General features: G+C 42.1%; 1 protein-coding gene across 1 annotated transcript in view; it reads right to left on the bottom strand.

Annotated features, from left to right (window-relative positions):
• Nucleotides 1–2,245: 2,245 nt before the first annotated feature.
• The window catches only part of LOC106955356 (low-density lipoprotein receptor-related protein 1-like), a gene marked incomplete at its 5' end in the record, with an annotated part of 79,134 nt that continues 60,854 nt past the window's right edge, over nt 2,246–20,525 (bottom strand). Inside the window, 37 exons of the mRNA XM_015045483.1 lie at nt 2,246–3,310; nt 3,501–3,645; nt 4,271–4,309; nt 4,453–4,546; nt 4,623–4,699; nt 4,776–4,877; nt 5,109–5,280; nt 5,712–5,873; nt 6,553–6,726; nt 6,856–6,996; nt 7,085–7,261; nt 7,358–7,477; nt 7,578–7,684; nt 7,983–8,161; nt 8,254–8,552; nt 9,353–9,472; nt 9,550–9,687; nt 9,777–9,914; nt 10,090–10,212; nt 10,341–10,463; nt 11,164–11,296; nt 12,019–12,125; nt 12,713–12,829; nt 12,935–13,060; nt 13,150–13,272; nt 13,359–13,478; nt 13,593–13,709; nt 13,837–13,930; nt 14,747–14,895; nt 15,037–15,225; nt 17,627–17,832; nt 17,921–18,108; nt 18,207–18,326; nt 18,427–18,512; nt 18,609–18,792; nt 19,377–19,564; nt 20,261–20,401. Coding sequence (XP_014900969.1) covers nt 3,173–3,310; nt 3,501–3,645; nt 4,271–4,309; nt 4,453–4,546; nt 4,623–4,699; nt 4,776–4,877; nt 5,109–5,280; nt 5,712–5,873; nt 6,553–6,726; nt 6,856–6,996; nt 7,085–7,261; nt 7,358–7,477; nt 7,578–7,684; nt 7,983–8,161; nt 8,254–8,552; nt 9,353–9,472; nt 9,550–9,687; nt 9,777–9,914; nt 10,090–10,212; nt 10,341–10,463; nt 11,164–11,296; nt 12,019–12,125; nt 12,713–12,829; nt 12,935–13,060; nt 13,150–13,272; nt 13,359–13,478; nt 13,593–13,709; nt 13,837–13,930; nt 14,747–14,895; nt 15,037–15,225; nt 17,627–17,832; nt 17,921–18,108; nt 18,207–18,326; nt 18,427–18,512; nt 18,609–18,792; nt 19,377–19,564; nt 20,261–20,401 — 5,156 coding nt within the window. The remainder of the gene's footprint in view (nt 3,311–3,500; nt 3,646–4,270; nt 4,310–4,452; nt 4,547–4,622; nt 4,700–4,775; nt 4,878–5,108; nt 5,281–5,711; nt 5,874–6,552; nt 6,727–6,855; nt 6,997–7,084; nt 7,262–7,357; nt 7,478–7,577; nt 7,685–7,982; nt 8,162–8,253; nt 8,553–9,352; nt 9,473–9,549; nt 9,688–9,776; nt 9,915–10,089; nt 10,213–10,340; nt 10,464–11,163; nt 11,297–12,018; nt 12,126–12,712; nt 12,830–12,934; nt 13,061–13,149; nt 13,273–13,358; nt 13,479–13,592; nt 13,710–13,836; nt 13,931–14,746; nt 14,896–15,036; nt 15,226–17,626; nt 17,833–17,920; nt 18,109–18,206; nt 18,327–18,426; nt 18,513–18,608; nt 18,793–19,376; nt 19,565–20,260; nt 20,402–20,525) is intronic.

Here is a 20,525-nt window from a genome sequence, read left to right as displayed (position 1 = left end):
GGAGAGAGTTTTTTCTTCGGTAGGTCGGGGGTGGGGTGGGGGGGGGCGGTTATCCAAGCAAATGTAAAAAGAAAAACAATTGAATGTTACTTCATGTATCTTGACAACACTTCCTGTCACACTTTAGGTGGCATTTTGAAAGTGACTTATTTGCCAGGAGGTCTCCAGATTTACACACACGATGTGGAAGATATTGGCCATAAGATGCATCTCAATAAATTAGAATATGATCAAAATCTAGTTTATTTCAATATGTCAATTAAAAATGTGAAACTCATAGATCGATTGCACACAGAACATTATATTTCAGGTGTTTATTTCTGTTTGGTTTGCCGATTGTGGCTCGCAGCTAAAGAAATCCAAACTTAGTTTCTTGGAAAATCAGAATATTTGACCAACAACAAAAAAAGATTTTTAATGTAGAAATGTAGGAACTCGGTGTTTAGTAGCACAACAATGAAACACCGTCTGCTTCAATTCCGTCCTTCAGCTCGTCTGCATGATTGGATCTGCCGTTTTGTCTTGGCCATACTCTGTGGTTCTCTCGCAGTTTAGGGCAGGAGGGTCAGCAACGTGAGGTTTTTAAAGCCCGGTATCCTCAAATATCCTGACAGATGGCCACACAGACTTTGGACTTGGGCAGCAGACAACGCAGCTCTTCGAATCACCACCACCTGTGAAACCTTTACCCCCGGACCTCTCGTAACTCGGGGCTCTGGAGTCGTCTGTGTGTGGTTTCTCTTGAAGCGCCGACCCAAACTGAGCTTTGATTCAGAATCTTCTAGAAGCCAGTGACGATCTCTGATGCCTGTGGACCTGATCTTCCGACCGTTCTCCTTCCTTCCAACTTTTTATTTTACTGGGATACGGCAGTCTGTACATCGGTGACTCCTTCAGATTAGCTGGTCGTCTATAACTGTAGCTATATGTTTGCATATTCTATCTATATAAAAAAAATTCTGTTGAGTCAATTTAATTCTTCAGATTTTCCAAGAAACGGAATAAACGCGCAGAAAAAAAAAAATCTGCTTGTTTTTTCATGGATTTAAATTGAATTCCTGAAATCAATTAGCGCTTTCGTGATATTCTGATTTACTAAGATGCATCGGTACGTGTGTGTTTCTAAGCTTTTGTTTAAGTCATGGCAAATGATTTGTTCTTACACTACATGCTTTGGCTTAAAATAGTATGAGACACTATTCTTTACAAGAAAGGTTTTATTAATGTAAATTTTAAAAAAAAATAATCAAGGAATGTTCTTTGTAGAGAAAGAAAATATATTTCTGGGATCATCAAGTGCCTGAAAGGTGACACTTTCTGTTTAATAAACATGTTGAATAAGAACCTTCATCAGACTGCAGGGTCATGGAAAAAAAAAAAGTTTTTGGCTTCCTTTCTTTGACGAAGCAACATTCAAACAATTTCTACATCTTTGTGTTTTATTTCTTAAGATCAACTAAGATTCTCTCCAAATGACAGACAGGGCCGTTGTACATTTCTACTAGAAAAATCCATTTAATTTCTTATATCAAAAAAATAAAATAAAATTATAACAATCAGATCCACAAACCTGTGGGCTTTTTGCTACCAAAGAAATCCTCCAACCAAATTAGACATGATTGTTCTAGTTTACACGAGTCATTTTGAACAGAATGTTAAAACTTAAAAAGGTGATGAATACTGTTAAGTGAAGGGTAAAGCCAGACGTTCCTCTGTGTGTGTGTGTGTGTTTTGAGTTTGAGCACCACACGGTGTGATATGGCAGGTATGGCTGACGGTTTTAAAAAGCAGCACAGTGTGCAACACTGAGACAAACAGAAGGTTAGCAGCAAAGCAAAACAAGAAAAAGAAAAAAAAAAAACGCTCATCAGGAACGAATCAGTCTCGCTACTTGGAATGGATGCTCTTTGAGCATTTAGCTAAATTACAGTTAAACCTAAAACAAAAAAAAAAGAATTCAATCTCACACGTCGTACCATCAGTCGGTCTCCCTGGCCTTTCCTGAAAGTGTACAATCAAAAGACAAGGAACGGAGAAAAAAAAAAAAAACCTAAAATGCAACCTCTGCTCGTTTTCAGTGAATTCAGACAATTTTGCCTCTTCCCCCCCCCCCTCTAAAACAAACTATGTGGAGCAGTGTCACCGCTCCCATCACGTCCCACAGATATCTAAAGAATAAAAATAATAAAACAAACCCAAGGCCACAGATAGCCATTCCTGGATTTTTTTTTCCTTTTTTTTTTTCTGTTAAATCCAGGAATGTGGACTTACAATCATCCTCTTTAAACGCTACAAAAAAAAAAACTGCAATTGAATCATTCATTGTTGCTGACAAAGATTACACAAGGACTTTAAAAATAAAATGTTAAAAAAGTACAGACTGCTATTTGTTACTGTTTGTTTGTATTCCTGGGTAATATTTTCAAGACACTTTGTTAATAGATTCATATATATATATATTTTATATATATGGAAATATAGATTTTTTTATATATATATATAACTTTAGTCTGTGCAAGGAGGTAAAAGACAATCACTTGAATGTTGCTGCTGAGTCCTTGGTGTGCATCCTTCCGGCAGCAAACTAAACATGCACATCTAAAGTGGAAAGCATCCAGGAAGCATTCGTGGTGAGCACTGACATTACTCTTCTGAGCAACTAAACACTTGGCAACTTCTTCCTCCAGGATGGAACGATACTCCCTTGCTCCCCCACCCCCCCACCCCCAGCCCAATTCATACCCCCCAAAAAAATAAAAATAAAAAATAAAAACATGACATCTGCTCCACAGCCGTGTCTCTCTCCATCTTTTACATTTGCACAGAGGTAGTGGCTATATGTAAAGAGGAAGTGAACAAAATTAAAAAGAACCGATAAAACGTCTATAAAATGGTTTGTTTTCCCTCACCGGTTATTTTTTTTTGTTTGTTTTTTCTATGTCAAGGAACAAAATATAATACTGCAATCACTTAAAAAAGTAGTCCTTCATTTTTATACATTTTGTACAGAGTTCTTGCGGTTGTTTTTCTCCTTTGTTGCTTTTCTTTTCAGCTGGTAAAGGCATATGATGATAGAGAGAGAGAGAGTGAGAGAAAAAGAGGGAGCTCGCTGGCTCAGCTCAGGGTCGGACGAGGCGGGGCGACGTCGGCAGAGATCAATCCCGGCTGAGCTCTACGCCAGCGGGTCATTCATGTCCTCGTCGGCCTGGGACAGAAGCTCCTTCTTTTCGTCCGTGCTGGCCAGAGAGTTGCGGCTGTTGTGGGCGCCCATGTACAGGGTGGCGTACACAGGGTTGGTGAAGTTGGTGGGCTGCCGGGCACACGAGATTACAAGGTTGCTCATCTTGTTACACGACGCAGAAGGCAAGATTTAGAGCGCTTAATTCAGAACTTTTTTTTTATTTAAAACAAATCTTTTCCAAGATATTCTGGTGTGTGGAGGTTTGCCTGTAGGTTTATCTAGCTTCAATGATTTCTCCAGAGGGTTTTTCCGTCGTTACCTTATCTGGGTCCAAAGTGAAGTCTGAATCTAGCAGCTCCCCGGCGTCGTCGTCGGGATCTCCTTCGTAGATCTTGTAGGCCGGGTTCCCGATCTCAACATTCATGGCTCCGTTTGTCATCCGGTGATGCTGGAATCCCTTTGCGCTGCAGAGCGAGAAACGCCGTCATCAATCGTCTTTATTCAAAAGCATAAAATCTGCAGCTCTTCGGGAGAAAACGCGAGTCAAATAAAGCCAAAAGGGAGACAAGTTAAATGAAATCAGGTATTGACGTAACTATCTTTACACAGCTCATACAAACAAGACAATCATTTAAGGTCAAATGAGCCTTTTTATTTAATTTTTTTTTATTTTTTTAAAAAGGCCATTTGATTAAAACGATCAGGTATACAGCAGCATGTCTTCTGCAGAGAATGCTGGACGTTGCAAATATCCAGCTCTTTGCAGCTTCTGAACATTTTTTTTTTTTATAAATTCACAGCTGAGTATCCTTGCAAGCACATAAAGGCCGACATTTACACACTTAAACACAACATGAAAAGTTATGGAGATGGCGAAAAGGTGTAAAAAGTTCAGTTCCCCATGCAGCTGCTGATGGGGAATCCCTCACAGGGGTGGTTAGGAGGCAAACGGGGAAATGGCAAGCAAATACAAACTGACTTAAAGAATAGAGAAATAAAATGGATAAAAAAAAAAAGCAAAGCCACTATATATCCACACTATATCGAAAGGAGAAGCTACGGGGGAATTATTTAGCCCTATCGAGTTACCGCGAGCACTGAGAGCGAGATTTGCCCGAGGACAGAAACCTGGGAGACAGGAGACAGATGCTGTTATCAGAATGTAACACAGAGAGAGAAGCTGGAGAGAAAAGGATGAAAAATGGAAGTCGAGTCCCCCCCTCCCCCCAAAAAATATGCTTTTTCTTTATTTTTTTAAATTCAGTACTCACCCACGCATTCTCCGCTTGTACCACAAGATGGCGCCAACAACCAGCAGCGCCAGCAGCAGCAGCAAGAGGATTGGAATCACAACGGAGGCGGAAACTGTGAGGAGCAAACAGCCTGAGCAAACGATACCAAAGGGCAGTTTTTTGTTAGCACAAGGCGTTTATCGACTTACCACCACTGGCGGCATCAGAAGAATCCACAGAGGAAGACGCAACGTCACATCGGTATCCTGACCATCCAGAAGGACACCTGATAATAACGACCAGGGAGTCAGACAAACAGAAGAGGAGGAGGGGGTTGTCACGGGTTTGGATACGGATCTTACCTGCATGTAGGAAGCTGAGTGCGGGTATCGAATGAACACTGGCCGTGAGCGCAGTAGTCTAAACAACTGTAGCAGGTGGAGTGGGTCTGACCATTGGTGCAGCTACATGGACACGTGGAGAGAGAGAGTTCAGCTTGTTATAAAGTGAGCAATTTAACAAAACAAAACAAAAAAGAAACCAGTGGAATATCACAGAAAAGCTCATTTACTTAAAAAAAATTATAATTTAAACGTAAGAACAGAAATGAAAGCTTCAAATTTGTGTTTAAAATTAAAATTTTTTTTTTTTTTTTTTTTTGTCTTTCTAGAGTTCTGTCTCCTCAGCTTCCTTACTTGCAGGCGATTTCCCCGGTGCGCTGCGTGAAACACTTGCCGTCTCCACAGAACTGACACTTGTCGAGCTCGCACTGGTGTCCCGTGTACTGGGTGGGGCACTGACACAGCTTGGTGCCGTTGGAGGTCTGCAAGCAGGTCCCACCGTTTTGACAGAAGCCTTCGCATTTACCTGATGAAAGAAAGAGGGCTTGGTGAGAAGAATAAACCACACACTGCAACTTTAAAACAGTTCAGTTTATGTAAATATTGACACTCAACAGACTAGAGTCTGAATTTTTATTTATTTTTTAATTCCTGTGGGTTTTGCAATGTAGGCAAACAGAAATGTCTAAACGCCAGAGCACAGAAAGTGTGGAAAACTGTTTGTTTTTTTTCCCACTCTTGTGTTTAGAAGGACGCTGCTCAAAAGAGAACTGAAAAGTAATCAGTTATCCGTCACACTTTTGAGTGTCATTTTCAATTTGTGAATAAAATTAACTTAAACATTTGATTAAATATGACATATTTCTTTATTTAAAAAGTAACACTAAATCCCTTGCACAAACTATCTATAACCTCGATGCCTTGGAAGAGAATTTATTTGGAGGTGCTGCCACTTACTGTACTGGCACTGGTCTCCTTGGTACTCGGGTTTGCAGCTGCAGGTTGGCTGGTTGCCCATGCTGACCAAGCAGCTGCCACCATTCAGGCAGTAATCCTGGCAGGTGTGGAGGTTGCAGTTCGGCCCTGTGAAGCCTTTGGGACATCTGCAAGTCGGTGTGCCTGCAGAACCATTTCAGTTGTTAAACAGGAGCTTCAAGATAATCCCCGTCACCCCTCCTGAAAAAAGTACGATTACAATCACCGACTTCATTCTCGCCCCAATTTTTATTTTAGTTTTCACTCAAAGCGAGTGAGTTTATCACACACAACAAATTAAACAAAGTAAGAAAAAAAAAATCACGTTCTAGTCTTCAATACATGTCAAACTAATTCACTACAACTGCTTGAAGAGTTGCAGTTCTTCAAGAAAATAAACTTTACTACCTGAATTTGTTATCTGTGTTAATTACAAATGAAATAATTTTGTGATTTTGATGTGAAACAGATTCTAAATTAAGTTAAGATTGTTGTTTTCAAATAAGAGAAACAAATAAGAAAGAGACGGTGGCCAGTGTTTTATTTACACCAATCTTGGCTGTAAATGCGTTTTTCAGACGTTTTGAGAAAACGAAAGATGCACAAACTAAACGTTCCAGGAATAAAGTCATCACTACCTGCTCTAAAGGCAATCGCAGCCCATAGAATGTTTGTTCTGCTTTAAAAAAAAAAAACATGGATAAATCTCAATTAACTGTTAGCGAATTTAACTTCTTTTTTTTGGGGGGGGGACATAGGCAGACATAGATTTATCTATGTATATTTATGTCTGGCTGGAAATCCTCACACCGAATGAGTCTACCTGTATGGGAAGAGGTGCAGGTGCCTCCGTTCTTGCAGTAGTCCCTGCACTGGTTGACCTCGCATCGCGCGCCAACGTAGCTGGGCTGGCAGCGACACTTCTGCACCTGATAGGCATTGAAGAAGCAGCTCCCGCCGTTCAGACACTGGATGCTGCAGGGCTCTGATGGAGGAGCTGCAGAGAGAGTACAGGAGGGTGGAGACATCATTTATAATGCAGCATTTAAACCCCTTTTTTTCCCCTTCTTTTTAAACCATAGATGAGATGCCGCATAATGTGAGTGATATGTATGCTTGGACTTACTGAAAGATGACGAGGTGGGGCTCGGTCTCTCCACGCAAGTGCCATTGTCAGCGACGTAGTTGTTGGGGCAGGTGCAAACGGGGCCGCTGGGGCTCAGAAGACACAGCCACTCGCACTTTTTCTTGTCGCACGGGTTAGGTACTGGTGCAGAAATAAATTACACGCCAAGTAAGAGACTTCAGTGTCTGTAAAAGTGCAAATTATGGCTTAAAGATGATTCCCCACTCACTGTCTGGCTGCTTGTATCGGTGGTACAGAACTATGTCAGTGGCGTGGTTGATGCCTGTTGTGAGGTTTTCCATCGGGCCTTTGCCAAACTTGTTGACCCGGAAGACAAAGTTGTTCATGTACGTGACACCGTAGATGTAGTCCTCAAAGATATCAATGCTGAAAGGGTGGAGCAGGTCTGAAAATGAGATAAAAACGGGAGAAAAGCATTCAGACAATGAACCGATGTGGCGCCGTTACGTTTTCTGGGTTCTACTCAGACGTGCGACTCAACGGTTTTTGATGCCAGAGATGGCGATGACGGGGTCCGAGCCGTCCAGGCGAACGCTGCTGATGGCCGAGAGTTTAGCGTCGGCCCAGTAAAGACGCTCGTTGAAGTAGTCCACGGCTAATCCTGCAGCAGCAGAATGAAAATGAAAGAAATGTAAGGGGCTTTCATCGGTTTGGAACATTTTGGACCTGAAAGGATCATTCAACGCTCAAACGGCGCTGACCTGTGGGCCACTGGATGTTTTCTTGAACGAGAGTCTGCCTAAGAGTGCCATCCATGGCAGCCGTCTCGATTTTAGGATGGTTTCCCCAGTCTGCCCAGTACATGGTGCTAAAGAGACACAACACACAGTCGCAAGGCTCAGAAATATGGCAAAATTGAAAAAATGAGTGCAAAAGTCCTAGTACATCTTTAAATTCTCCCACATTTGATCGGATATTGGTCAAATTATAAAACACAAGCACCTTCTCAGCTCTACTCAAACATTTTAGACTACTTTGTGTTTGTCTGTCAAATAAATCCTCAATACCACATTGAAGATTCCTTTTGTAAAAATCAAAAAAAAAAAAAAAAAGTTAAGAGTACCAGTACAAGGTAGTATAGATTATAAATCAGGCATCTCTCTGACCTTCTTTGTGGGTCCACTACAATAGCATACGGCTCATCTATCATGCCAGAGATGAGGGTCTTGCAGTGCTGCCCCGACATCTGAGCCACTTCGATCACGTCTCGACCAGAGTCTGTCCAGTACAGGTTTCCTGCCACCCAGTCCACTGCTATGCCACGGGGCATCTTCAGCTCCCTGATCTGGATGTGAACAGAAAAAAACTTAGCAACGTTTTTTTTTTTTTTTTTTCCTTTCTAAAGCGACACATCTTCAGATTGTTTACAAGCTTTACCTGCAGGTTGGTGATGCCGCCCTCGTTCTGCCGGCGGTTGCCGTGAGAGTTTGAGGAGGACGACGAGGATGAGGATGAGGACGAGGACGGCTCCGGGAGCTCGTAGGAGGAGATGCGGCCAGTGTGCCAGTTGGTCCAGAAGATACGGTTGCTTTTGACGTGCAAATCCATGGCGTCGATTCGCACGCTGGCGTCGCCCTGGAAGATCTGCTCGTAGCGCCAGTTGGGCATGCCGGGATCCAGGCTGCGGATTTCATTGTCGTCAGCTATGTATAGGATCTGTCGACTGCTGTTCATGCCTTGGAGGAGCGGAGGAAGAAGGTACAGCAGCGATTCTTAAAATCTTTTAGGTTTTACAGTTTTGTTTTTTATATATATATTTTGGTGCATTTTTCCAATCAGTAGAACAATCTTCATAACTGTTGGCTCATCCTCCACAACATCTAGTCGTTTGTTCTGCAGAGGGCGGATACTTTCGTTGCTGCTTTGCCAGGAGCGAATCTCGTTGAAGACAGAAAGGAGCGTCTGGACGTGCAAGAATGATTTCCGGTGCTGCGCACGGTCCGATTCGTTTTCAAGATAAACTGCAATATCGCTTACAATTGTGTACATCTTAATACAGAGGCTGGTTCTTAAAAAGTTTGTACTTTTCTAGTTTGCTTAAATTAGAATTACAAAGAGCCTGCAGTGAACATGGGAAACCTAAGTAGCCAGTCTCCTTTTTACCCCCATTACATAAAATGTAACTGTAGGTTTCAAATGTCTGTGCAAATAGTGACTAGTGTGAGGTGGTGCAGCCTAGATCAGATTTCTTTGCATTGGAAGAACAGAGTGAACTATCATAACGAAAACCTGACAAAGACGTTCGATAATCTTGTTCATAAACACGGCGTCAGGACTTTTCATTCTGCTGACGCCGATGATGTTATTGAATTGTCCGTTTTGATTAAGCGACTCGCTTCGCCAGGTAATTGATCAGGCTTGGCAGTTTGCACCAACTGTTTTGAGAAATGCACCAAAGCATTTGAAATAAAATCTAAGAGGTAAAAAAAAACAAAAACAAAAAAAACAACAACAACAACGACCGGATTATCCTTACTGTCAGCCTTGCAAGTGTCATTGATCCTGGTAAAGTACTTGTGGCAGCTGCATTTGTAGGAACCCTTGGTGTTGTTGCAGATCTGGGAGCAAACTCCAAACTCTAAACATTCGTTTTTATCTGAGAGACGAAGAGCCAAAGGAAAACGTTAATGCCAGCGAAATATTACAAACCGGTTACTTCAGTCTTAATCGTACCTCCACAGGTGTGGTGCCCCGTCTTCTGGAAACCCTTTTTGCAGGAGCAGAAGGAGTCCGTGCCGTTGGTGATGCACTGCGCCTCGTCCACGTTGCCGCACTGGGTGCTGTTGCTGCGACAGTCGTTCAGCCTTTTGTCTGAGATTAAACGAGCAATTTAAAGATGAGACGGGGAATTCTGAGTTTCTGCGTCTCAAAGCGTGGACGCCGGGTCAGGAAGGAAGCACCTGTTTTGCACTGGATCTCATCGGAGCCAAAGTCTTCGCAGTCATTGAAGAAGTTGCAGCGCAGGTTGGAGCTGATGCATCGGCCGTTGAAGCACGAGAACTCATCCTTCTCACACGTAGGAGTCGCTTGGTGGGCCTCTGAAAAATGCAATCGCGGACACGTCGGTAATAATCCAAGCTGACGAAGAAGAGGTTCTTTTCTAATCAGACACTTCCGTGAAAAGGTTTTCACGCCCCTTAGACGTTTTTGAGAAGAAAATCCCACAAAGAATGTGAATATGTTGCCGCTCCTCTGAACAGCTCCACTTCTCACCACAGTTTAATTCGTCTGAGCCGTCCCCACAGTTATTAACGCCGTCGCACCTCCTCGACATGTGCAGACACACGCGGTCGTTCAGGCACCGGAAGACTCTGGTAGGAGGACACTGGAATCTCCCTGGGAGGAAGAACGGACGAGACACAAGAGAGAAACAACAACAACGACAACAAAAAAAGAAGAAACGGGTCAGAAGACAACAGCGAACGAGACATTTAGAAAGTGTGGGACTAAAAAGATCAACTCACTGCATTCCTCTGGATTCTCATCAGAGTTGTCACCACAGTCGTCTTCCCCATCACACTTCCAGGCGAGTGGTTTGCACAGAGTGTTGTTGCACTGGAACTCATTTTGAGGACAGTGACGTCCAGCTGAGAAACGGAAAAGAAAGGTCTTTTTTTTTTTTTTATCAGTCTTGAATAAGATCAAGTTTCTCAAATTAAGCTAACAAAGGAAGTAACAGGTTGATGCAAAATCCACTGTCCAAGCAGCAGCAAGCAATCCTTAAATACGTTTTGAACATTCCTTCAAGCTTCTTCAAGGCCTTTTGCAGATTTTCTCAAACCGTAAGCAGCTTTTTCCTCTCACTCTGGTCGTGTAGTTACTGTTGCTAAATATTGCACAAAAATATGAGTTTTGATTAGTTCACATTTCCTGATTTTTCTCTATTTTTTGTCCCTGCCAATCTACCAATCTTAGTGATTGAAATTCTAAAACTAACAAAAAAACAAACAAAAAAGAAAAAAAAACATGAAGTCTGATTATTGAAATCATTTAAAGTCCATCCAACTTTGAAGATGGCATCCCACCAACTATTGCAAGTGTATCCGCGTGATTCAGGCACTGCACATTTTGATAGCGTGGTGAAGACTGCGCTTTGATCTACTGTGCTGACCTATTTCAGAGGAATGTTTTTAAGCCACTTAAATCTCACTCCAAGTTATTTAGACTCAAGAAGAGCATCCGAAAATCTGAAAAAACCTTGGAGAAGAAAGATTGCATCACTATTTGGTTTGTCTCTAAGGCAAACCCACGGGGTATAATCCAACATCCTCGCCAGAAAAGACTCACCAGTGCTGCCGCAGTTCTCCTCATCACTGCCGTCCATGCAGTCAGGGTCAGAGTCACATCTCCAGCGGATCGGGATGCAGTGACCACTCTTACACTGGAACTGGTCGTTGTCACACTTCAAATCACAGCCGTGCTAAAGACGACACACACACACACACGCACTGAGAATCAGTTTTACGACGAGAGGCTAGAATGGATTCAGAGTGACGCTGCTGTGCTCCAGGATGAAACTCGGCTCACGTTTAACTCTATGTTTTCCTTTTACTATGAAGTCACACTTTATGGAGTTTGGTTTTAAAGTTAAAGAAACAGCTAAATAAAATAAAGATGCAAATCGTATTTAACAAAAAATAAATAAATAAATTTTACATATAAATTATTGACTCATTAAAGTGAAGAAGACGTTCGATGGAGAATGCCATCTTAATCTGCTGAAGAAACGTTATGCAGGTCCTCTTGCGTGGTACAAACATAACAAGTTGTTTTTGTTGTTCATTATTGGCACATATTTTCCACATTCTTGTAAAAAAAAAAAGTCTGCATTTCAGTTTTTTTTGTTTTTTTTTGCACAAACATAAACACTTTTTTTTTTAACTGCTGGGTGACGAGGGTTAAGTTGTAAAGATTTATTTTTAATTGGTTTACTTTTAAACGGAGAAAATTATTTCCACGTACAAATTTAAAAGTTCAAACAAAATCGAACCTCCAGTAAGTTTCACTGAAAAACAGAAAAAAAAAAGTTAAGCAAAAAAAGAGGAATAACATTTCCTTTGACGTCAAGCGAAGTAAAAACGTATTCATGGCGTTCCTCAACAGGAGCACATGAAACCTCACCACCGCCATCACGCCCCTCACCTCATCAGATCCATCAGCGCAGTCATGATCTCCGTCACACTTCCATCTCCCGGCAATGCAGCGGCCGTTCGTGCAGGCGAACTCGCTCTCTGAACATTGACGAGGCTCTGCAGAAAGGGAGGCTTGCGTCACTAACAAATGCTGACAGAAGTCAGGTGAGCAAGCTTCGAGCACAACGCACAAGAATGCAACACATGTACGGGTAGACAAGACTTCAGAGGTTTATGTGAGAGACTGCACAGAGATATCTTTTCTTTCTTTTGTGTTGCCGTCTTCTCAATTTTGAAAAAAACAAAAACCATTAACTTTGGAAGTCCGTCAATAAAGGACAACTAAAACTTTGGGAAATGGACAGATTTGCAGATCTGCTTGCAGACTCTCACGGGTCAGGCTGGGGAAGTGGAGGTGACACACGACAGACACGGCGCTGATAATGGGAGGTGGAACGACTTACCTCTGGCTCATACCAACAGGACAGTATGAAATGAAACAAATGTCAGATGAGGTGAGATGCTTCAGAAACGTCAATGCAATGAATTTGCATTCAGGATCATCGATTTGTTAAGACGTGAAAAGGAGAAAGTTGAATTCGTTGCTGGCGGATGATGCGCAATGGGTTACTGGCGGTGGACAGAGTGAGCAAATAGGCGTAGAGAGGATGAAGTGCAGAGGCATTAGCTTTTGAGACACCTACGGCATTTCTCTTCGTCCGAGTTGTCCCCGCAGTCATTGTCGTAGTCGCACTGCCAGCGGCCCGGCACACAGCGGTTGTTCTTGCATCTGAACTGGTAGGGCTCACAAGTCCTCTCAGCTGCACAGTTTACAAGCATAAGTTGCAGCAAGCAAAAAAAAAAAAAAAAAAAAATGAAAAAAAATCTGCCACACGGGGTTCTCTTAGGGGGCAAAAATTTCCTACCGCACTCTTCTTTCGGCTCGTCGGACGAGTCGCCACAGTCGTCCTCGCCGTCACACTTCCAGCGTGCGGGGATGCAGCGCCCGGAGTCTTTGCATCGGAACTCGTCCACACCGCACGTCATTTGAGCTGCGGGGGAAGACGAGCGTTTGGGCACGACGGTGAGCGGCATTCGCAAAAGGCACGTCGGAGTGATCTCCTCCGGTCAGTGAACTTACTGCAGTTGGCTGGTTCGTCTGAGCCGTCGGCGCAGTCGTTGTCCCGGTCACACACCCAGAGGCGAGGTATGCAGCGTTTGGTCATCGCACACTGGAACTGGGTGGGAGCACATGTAACCTCAGCTGTTGGAGGGGGTGAGGGAGGGGAATACAATTAATGTTAGTTTGCAATTTAAATCGAGTAAAGCGGTAAAACAGGGGTCACTTACGGCAGTCCTTCTCATCCTCGCCTTCTCCGCAGTTTTCCTGGCCGTTGCATCGGAAGATCCCAGGGATGCAGCGGTTCGGGTGGGAACATTTGAACTGGCTGGGCAGGCAAACATGAATATCTGGGAACAAAGATTATAAGGTTTTTTCCCCACTTAAAGATACGTAATATTGCTGGCATAATATAGCTGCTAATAATAACAAATAAATAAATAAATAAATAAACAAAGACCTACCACAGTTGGCCTCGTCTGAGAAGTCCTGGCAGTCGTTATCTCCATCGCAGATATAAGCAGGGTTGGTGCAGATGCCTGTACCGCACTGGAACTGTCCCGGTCTGCATTTAAAGTCCGCTGTCACAGATAAGACACGGTTTATCAGCATTCTGCTCCACATGAGTATATCTGAGAGCTCAACTCAACCACAAGCACCTTTACATTAGTTATGATACACCATCCGTCTTCTTCCTCAGATACTTACGACAGTCTGAAGGCTCGTCTGACCCGTCGCCGCAGTCGTCCTCGGTGTCGCATTTCCACCAGAAAGGAATGCACTTGTCATTCTTGCACACAAACTGGAACGGAGAGAGAAATGAATCCAAACTGAGAGCAGGGCTGGAGTCGCAAGGCATCAGTGCAGATGATAGAAACTCAGGTGTTTCAATTATGCAGTCGGGACAAAATGAGTTTGGCATTTTAAAATTCTAATGTATTGTATAGCAGAACTTCAATAAAAACAACTAAACTTCAAACCAGAACAGTAATGCTTCCCTGGTCCATTCAACTGTTTTTCATAGATTCCTACACATTTTCCATTTCAAAGTCCCATACAGGTATTTTTCCTGCTGCTCTCCTCCCTATGGTCTATATGTAATCAGAGTTGTTTTGTGATTGCATATCTCCACTTTTTTTTTTTTTATAAATGTGTACCTATTGTGGCCTATTTGCTGTGCATACATATCTACTTGACAAACAGTTTTCTAACTGTTGCGTCTGCAGCTCAAAACTGCATTTTCTATGAAAGCACAAGAACTGTTCTGAGGAGAGTTTTTTTTTGTTGTTGCATCAGTTTCACTTTGTCCTGACTGATTAAATTGAATTTATATGTGTGCTGCAAAAGCTACAGACTGAGAGGAAACTAAACTGTGTGAAAGAAAACAAAACCCGTTCATATTGAACGACCTTTAGTTCAGCATTGCTTTTGTTTTTGTTTTTTCTTCCTTCATGTTTTGATGGTAATTTTAACTAAAGCGGCATGCGTATTTCAGTGCTGGTCAGGATATCAGATATTTAAGCTAAATATGATGAATTTTGTCAGACCTGGAAGCCGCTTGTAGTATATAAAGTTTTCTATCCCTTCCAACTAGATGCTGAGCACGCAGCCTGCTTACCTGACTGGCCGTACAGTTGGACATGCATGTCCGCTGGTCACTGGCCAGATAGAAGTTAGTGGGACAAGCACATTTGTATCCTCCTCCTGGTGAGAGGAGGCAGAGGTTGCTGCAGCCACCGTTGTCTGTCTGGCATGGATGTTTGAGAACTGTGACGGAGATGAAGAGATAAAAAAAAAAAAATTTAACAGCGAAAGCCAAAAAAAAAACCTGAAGGGCATTAAAAGTGCGTCTTGAAAAACTGTTGTGAATTATCGTCGAAAGGCACTGAAGCTTTATCAAGCTCTTACCTGGCGGCTGGCGGTAGGGATGGTAAATGTGAATATCCATGGGCCGGTGCAAGGTGTTGATCAGGGTGGTCTTGTTGGTTCCCATGGTCTTGTGCGCCCTGTTGATGGATTTTGTTTCCCAGTCGGTCCAGTAGATGTACTCCTCAAACAGCGTCATGGCAAAGATGTGAGGGATGTCGTGGTTCAGAACTGTGAGAGCAAACACAGTTTCCCGGTCAGACCCTCACAAATGGCCACAGTAAAGATATGATCATGTTTTCAAGGTCAGTTTAAAGTTGTTGTTTTTTGTTCCCCCACCCACTTTCATCTTGTCACAAGCGTAAACAGTGTGAAAATTCATAATAGTGTCACAACAGTGTCTTCTCACTTGATGAGACCTGGAGGATTTACTTGTGAAAACTGAAAGGCAAACCCAAAATAACTCAAAGGTCTTTCAGATTTTAACTTAACAGGTTTAATATGAAATGATTTGACACATGACATGAAATTCATGTACTGTAATTCTTGTTTAAATGAAACAAAGCAGATGGCAGCCTTTAAGAAACAAACCATTACACATCAGCTTACTTCCCGTTATTTTTTGATGGATTAAAGTGATAAGTGATAATAAAAACATTCAAATCTCAGTTATAGATCAAATTAATCTGCACTGGCCAGCCTTTTCCTTTCAAAAACCAGTTTCGGGACAATAATACAGAAAAGCTGGTGATATCAAGGAGGTAATGAAACTGTTTTCATAACTTACATTAAATGGAAACAGCTTTTATTAAATCCACAAAGTAGCACATATATGAATTCAAACACTTTTCAAAATGCACTAAGGATAATATTGAACATGTTCTCCTTTCTTTTACCCCTCAAAAAAAAGTTGTTTTTGAAATTCGACAGCTGCTTTCCTCAACAGATGGGGGACAAACGGCACACACAGACTTTCCCTTTCTACCAATAATGTACATTAGAAATCCATACAGTAATTTAATAAGCACATAAAGAAATCTATAGCAGCGCATACAGTCCTATTCTTCCCACTGAGATGTTGTTACAGGAAAGAGAAACTTCCTGCTCTGTTAATGTAAAACTGAGTGATGGAGATAGAGTCTCCATTACATCCCTGTTATGCAACAGCTTCTACACCTCATTAAGTTTTACACTCTAATTGCTCGTCTTGTTTTTTTTTCCTTGTGGCGACATACATGCGGCGTCTCATGCATGCTCTCTGTGTTTGAGGGTCGCCGTGTTAAATAAACGGGCAGCAGCAATTCAGACACGCACATCTGGCAGAGCAAACACAAAAAGCAGGTGGCACTCCTTCAAAAGGCCTACTAAATAGTGAAAAAATAAATAAATGAATCCGCAATGATTTTCATCGATATTCTGCTTTAAGAAAATTAATACATTAACAGCAGGTTTAAAGCCTGGGATCAAGTTCAGATATTAGTCGCATTAGCCCAAAGTGCCCTTCGGTCTGTCCTTATCTGAGTCTCGTTCTTCAAACACACAAACGGCTGCAATGGTGGTTAAAAGGCATCTGATTCAGTGGAATAGTAGACGGGAAGACCACCAGGCTGCTGTGAGATTACGCTGAATGATGTAAACAATGTATATATATTTTAAAAAATATTTTTTTTTTTAAATGAAAAATATATATATTTTTCATTTAACACGCATATAGTTTGTTGCATCAATAACGAGTAACTATAGGCCCATATTCATACTGTTATAAATGGCAAAAATGATTAAAAAGGCAGTTTATGAATTATAAAGACGGGGCATCAAAATTCAGTTGTGGGATCCCTCATGGGTGTATTCTCGAGCCACTTTTACTTAACATCTACGTGACCTCCATGTTTAACTAGACCAGGAGTCACCAACCCTAGTCCTCAAATTCTACAGTCCTGCAGGTTTTAGATGAATCCCTGCACTAACACAGCTGAACAAAATTATTGAGTTAAGAGCCAATTATTTGATTCAGGTGTGCTGGAGCAGAGTTGCACTTAAAACCTTACTTAGCATAATCTTGAAACCATTGCCATAATAAAGAGTTTCATGTCAAAACAGGACACAGAAAAAAAGTGTCTTTACTGGTCTCTGTAAAATAAAACAAACAAAACGAACAGGCATTACCCAAAATGCAGCTGCCAGAGTCCAGACCAACAAATGGGAAAATATGTCGCATTGGATCATAAATCACTGCACTGGCTCCTTAGTTATAAAAGGATAGTCTTTATAGTTCTGCAATTGGTCCATAAAGCACTAAATGGCCTTGGGTTGAAATACATTTCTGAGTTGCTTGTTAATTATGAACCATGTGGAACCCTCATGTCCTCAGAGACGAGCTTGCTTGATGTTTCGAGTACTAAACCAGGGGAGACAACATTTAGTTTTTCTATTTTCTGGAACATAAACCTGAAAACCAATCAGTTAGGTGGAAAAATGCTAAAGTTTTGATTTGGCAAATCAAAGATGTGAACATTATTTATCAATCTATTTTTTTTCAGACATGTATGTATTGTTTTTGTTTTATATTTTCTTTTTCTTCGAAATAAACCAAGTTTGGCAACAAACATCTCTGTCATTTCTGAACCATTACCTGTGTGTCTGCTGGTTCCGTCCAGGCTGGCAAACTCAATATAGTCCTCTCTGGCATCCGCCCAGTAAATCCGATCGTTGACAAAGTCCAAGGTCAGTCCGTTGGGCCAGGTGATCTTATCCTCAATGATAATTTTTCTGTCTGTGCCGTCCATCCCAATCCTCCCGATGTGAGGGTTATCCCCCCAGTCGGACCAGTAAAGGTATCTAACCAGCAGAAGGCACAGATTCACTTACATTAAAGATACTCAAAGCAAGGATCGTCATCGTCGCGAGTTAAAATAACGTTGCTCACCCATAGCGGACGTCCACAGCGACAGCCCGCGGCTCCCTTAGGCCGCTGTTGACCAGCACAGTCCGGTAGGCACCGTTAAGCTTCGAGACCTCGATGGTGTCACGACCTTTGTCACACCAGTACAGATTTCCGCCGACCCAGTCCACTGCCAGGCCATCGGGATTACTCAGGGAGGTTCGGTGCAAAACCTACCAGATCGGTCAAAAACAGTAAAAGAATTAAGTTTTACTTGCATTGCTAACGAAAGCTGAAAAATAGTCACAAATCGAACCACTGAAGTCCTGACCTCCATGTTGGTGCCGTTCATTTGCATCCGTCGGATCATGCTTCCCTGAGTGGTCACGTCTGTCCAGTAGATCATCTGCTCTGCATAGTGAAAGTCCAGTGCTACTGCATTGTTAAGGCCCTGATTAAAAACAATAAATTAGGATTAATAGTTATCTTTACATAACAAGCAAACAACGAGGACACAAACATTTCTCCAAACAGAGAGCCAGACATCCCACCTGCTTTATAAGAGTGTAGTTGGAACCGTCCAGGTTGAGCTTCCTCAGATAGTAGCGATTCGCAAAAATCAGGTAGGGTTCCACTTCTGCACACAAGCACCATCCAAAACAACACCACTCAGGACTGAGCTACACATTGTGCAAGTAGTGAGTTAGAAATCACACTTCGTGACTGCCTTTACCCGACGTGGACTTGCAGATGGTGGGGTCGTTGGGGCTGACTTCAAAGCCGTCCACGCAGAGACAGTGGAAGCTGCCGTGCGTGTTCAGGCAGTGCTGAGAGCAGGGGTAGGTGGTCGTGCACTCGTCTATGTCCACACACGTCTTCCCATTGCGCTTCAGCTGGAAGCCGGGGTGGCATCTGCACTGCAGGGACCAACAGCAGAGCACATGCGTCAAAGTGTCATTCGAGCATCCCTCACGTTTACTCTTGTCCCGTGCAAGGAAATGACCGCTTTTATGTTTCCGTGTAATATCGAGGTTTACCCAGATACCAAACTCGATCACTAAACAGAACGAAATTACGTAGGTAAATAAAAACGGGTACAAAGTGTTTGTTGGTCGTAGAAGAAGCCCTGCCCTAACACACTGCACACCACAGATGTAGCGGTTCACACAGAGTTCAAGCTGTCCCAAGACGGGGCCTCCCTCCTTTCAGGAATGAGGGCCAAAACAAAATTTCATGTTGCGTAACTGTAAACCTGAAGAGACGGGCTTCAGATCTTTTTATAACCGGGTCCGCTTCAACAAACAGCAAATATTATCTCTGCTCACTCTGTGCTCGCAGTGAAGGTATGAGAAGTTTTTGTAGCTAAGCTTCTGGCAGACCAACATTAAAAAGTGAAAATTTGAAATTTCAACCAATGTACTTTAAAGTTCAAAGTTCTATTCATACTAAAAGCAGCTAAAAGTGCTGCGCAGACCGGTCAACGATAAGTGCGACGTCTTACTTTAAAGCCGATTTTGAGGTCGTCGCAGAGCTGCGAGCAGCCGCTCAGCTTGCTGTTCAGGCACTCGTTGATGAAGCAGTTGCGTTCATCAGAGCCATCGCCACAGTCATCGTTCCGGTCGCACAGCAGAGTTTCGTTCAAACACTTCTTATTGTGGCACACGAAGGAAGATTCGTTACAGATCCTCTCTGAAATCACAGATGCACAGAGTCGATGTGATAAGTAACATGATTTTTTTTTTTCTCGGACAAAAACTTGGTACAAAAACCTATGTTTTTACTAGTTTGCAAATGATGAATTATCCCAAGGAGGCTAGTAAAAGAAACATACATTCTCTATAGACATATGTCTCTGATGCTTAACAGTGTAGAATAGTGAAATATGCAGCTTTACAGAGTAACCAGTAATCTGTTCTTTACCAATTACTGATCCAGCTATTTACTTTTTTGAGCTATAAGAGAGAAAAATATTAACATTTTTATTAATATATGACATAATAAATGGCACACAAATTTGAGTTGAGCTAGGTCATGTGGGAAGTCAGTCACTTAGCTTAATAATAACATCACTTCTCAGCATTTGGGTGTTTACATTTGGTCAGAAGCCATTTTTTCTACTGCTGCTAAGATAACAAAAATGCAATGGATAACCTGACTGGTTGGCTGCTTAGCAGACATTTAATAGCTTCTCAAATGTTATTTTTTCACCAAAAAAATAACATTTGGTCAAGCTTAAAAAAAAAAAAAAAATAAAAAAAAAACTCTGGTCACTCAGGAACGTTCTCTGGCGTCCCAGAACAAGGACTTTAAATCATGGTAATGGTTTTATCTTTGAAGCCAGAGTATTAGCTTTTGGATGAAAAAATAAACTTATCGAGATCCTACCAGAGTCTACACAGTTAGGGTTTTTGGGAGCTTCGTCAGAGTGATCTGGACAGTCAAACTCGCCGTCACATTCCCACTTCTTCTGGTTGAGGCAACGTCCATTGGCACAGCGAAACTCCTCTGGACCACATGGTGGGTATTCTACACGGAAACCACAAATTATAAATTACAGACTTTTAACCTCAAAATAAGCAGGTATCCAAACAAAAATATAACCAGTACTGGCTTTATAAAATCCCTATATATATATATATATATATATATA

This window comes from Poecilia latipinna, unplaced genomic scaffold, assembly GCF_001443285.1.
Source record: "Poecilia latipinna isolate Pla-1442-1.1 unplaced genomic scaffold, P_latipinna-1.0 Scaffold729, whole genome shotgun sequence".
Taxonomy (NCBI): domain Eukaryota; kingdom Metazoa; phylum Chordata; class Actinopteri; order Cyprinodontiformes; family Poeciliidae; genus Poecilia; species Poecilia latipinna.
This window is presented reverse-complemented; position numbering and strand designations above follow the sequence as displayed.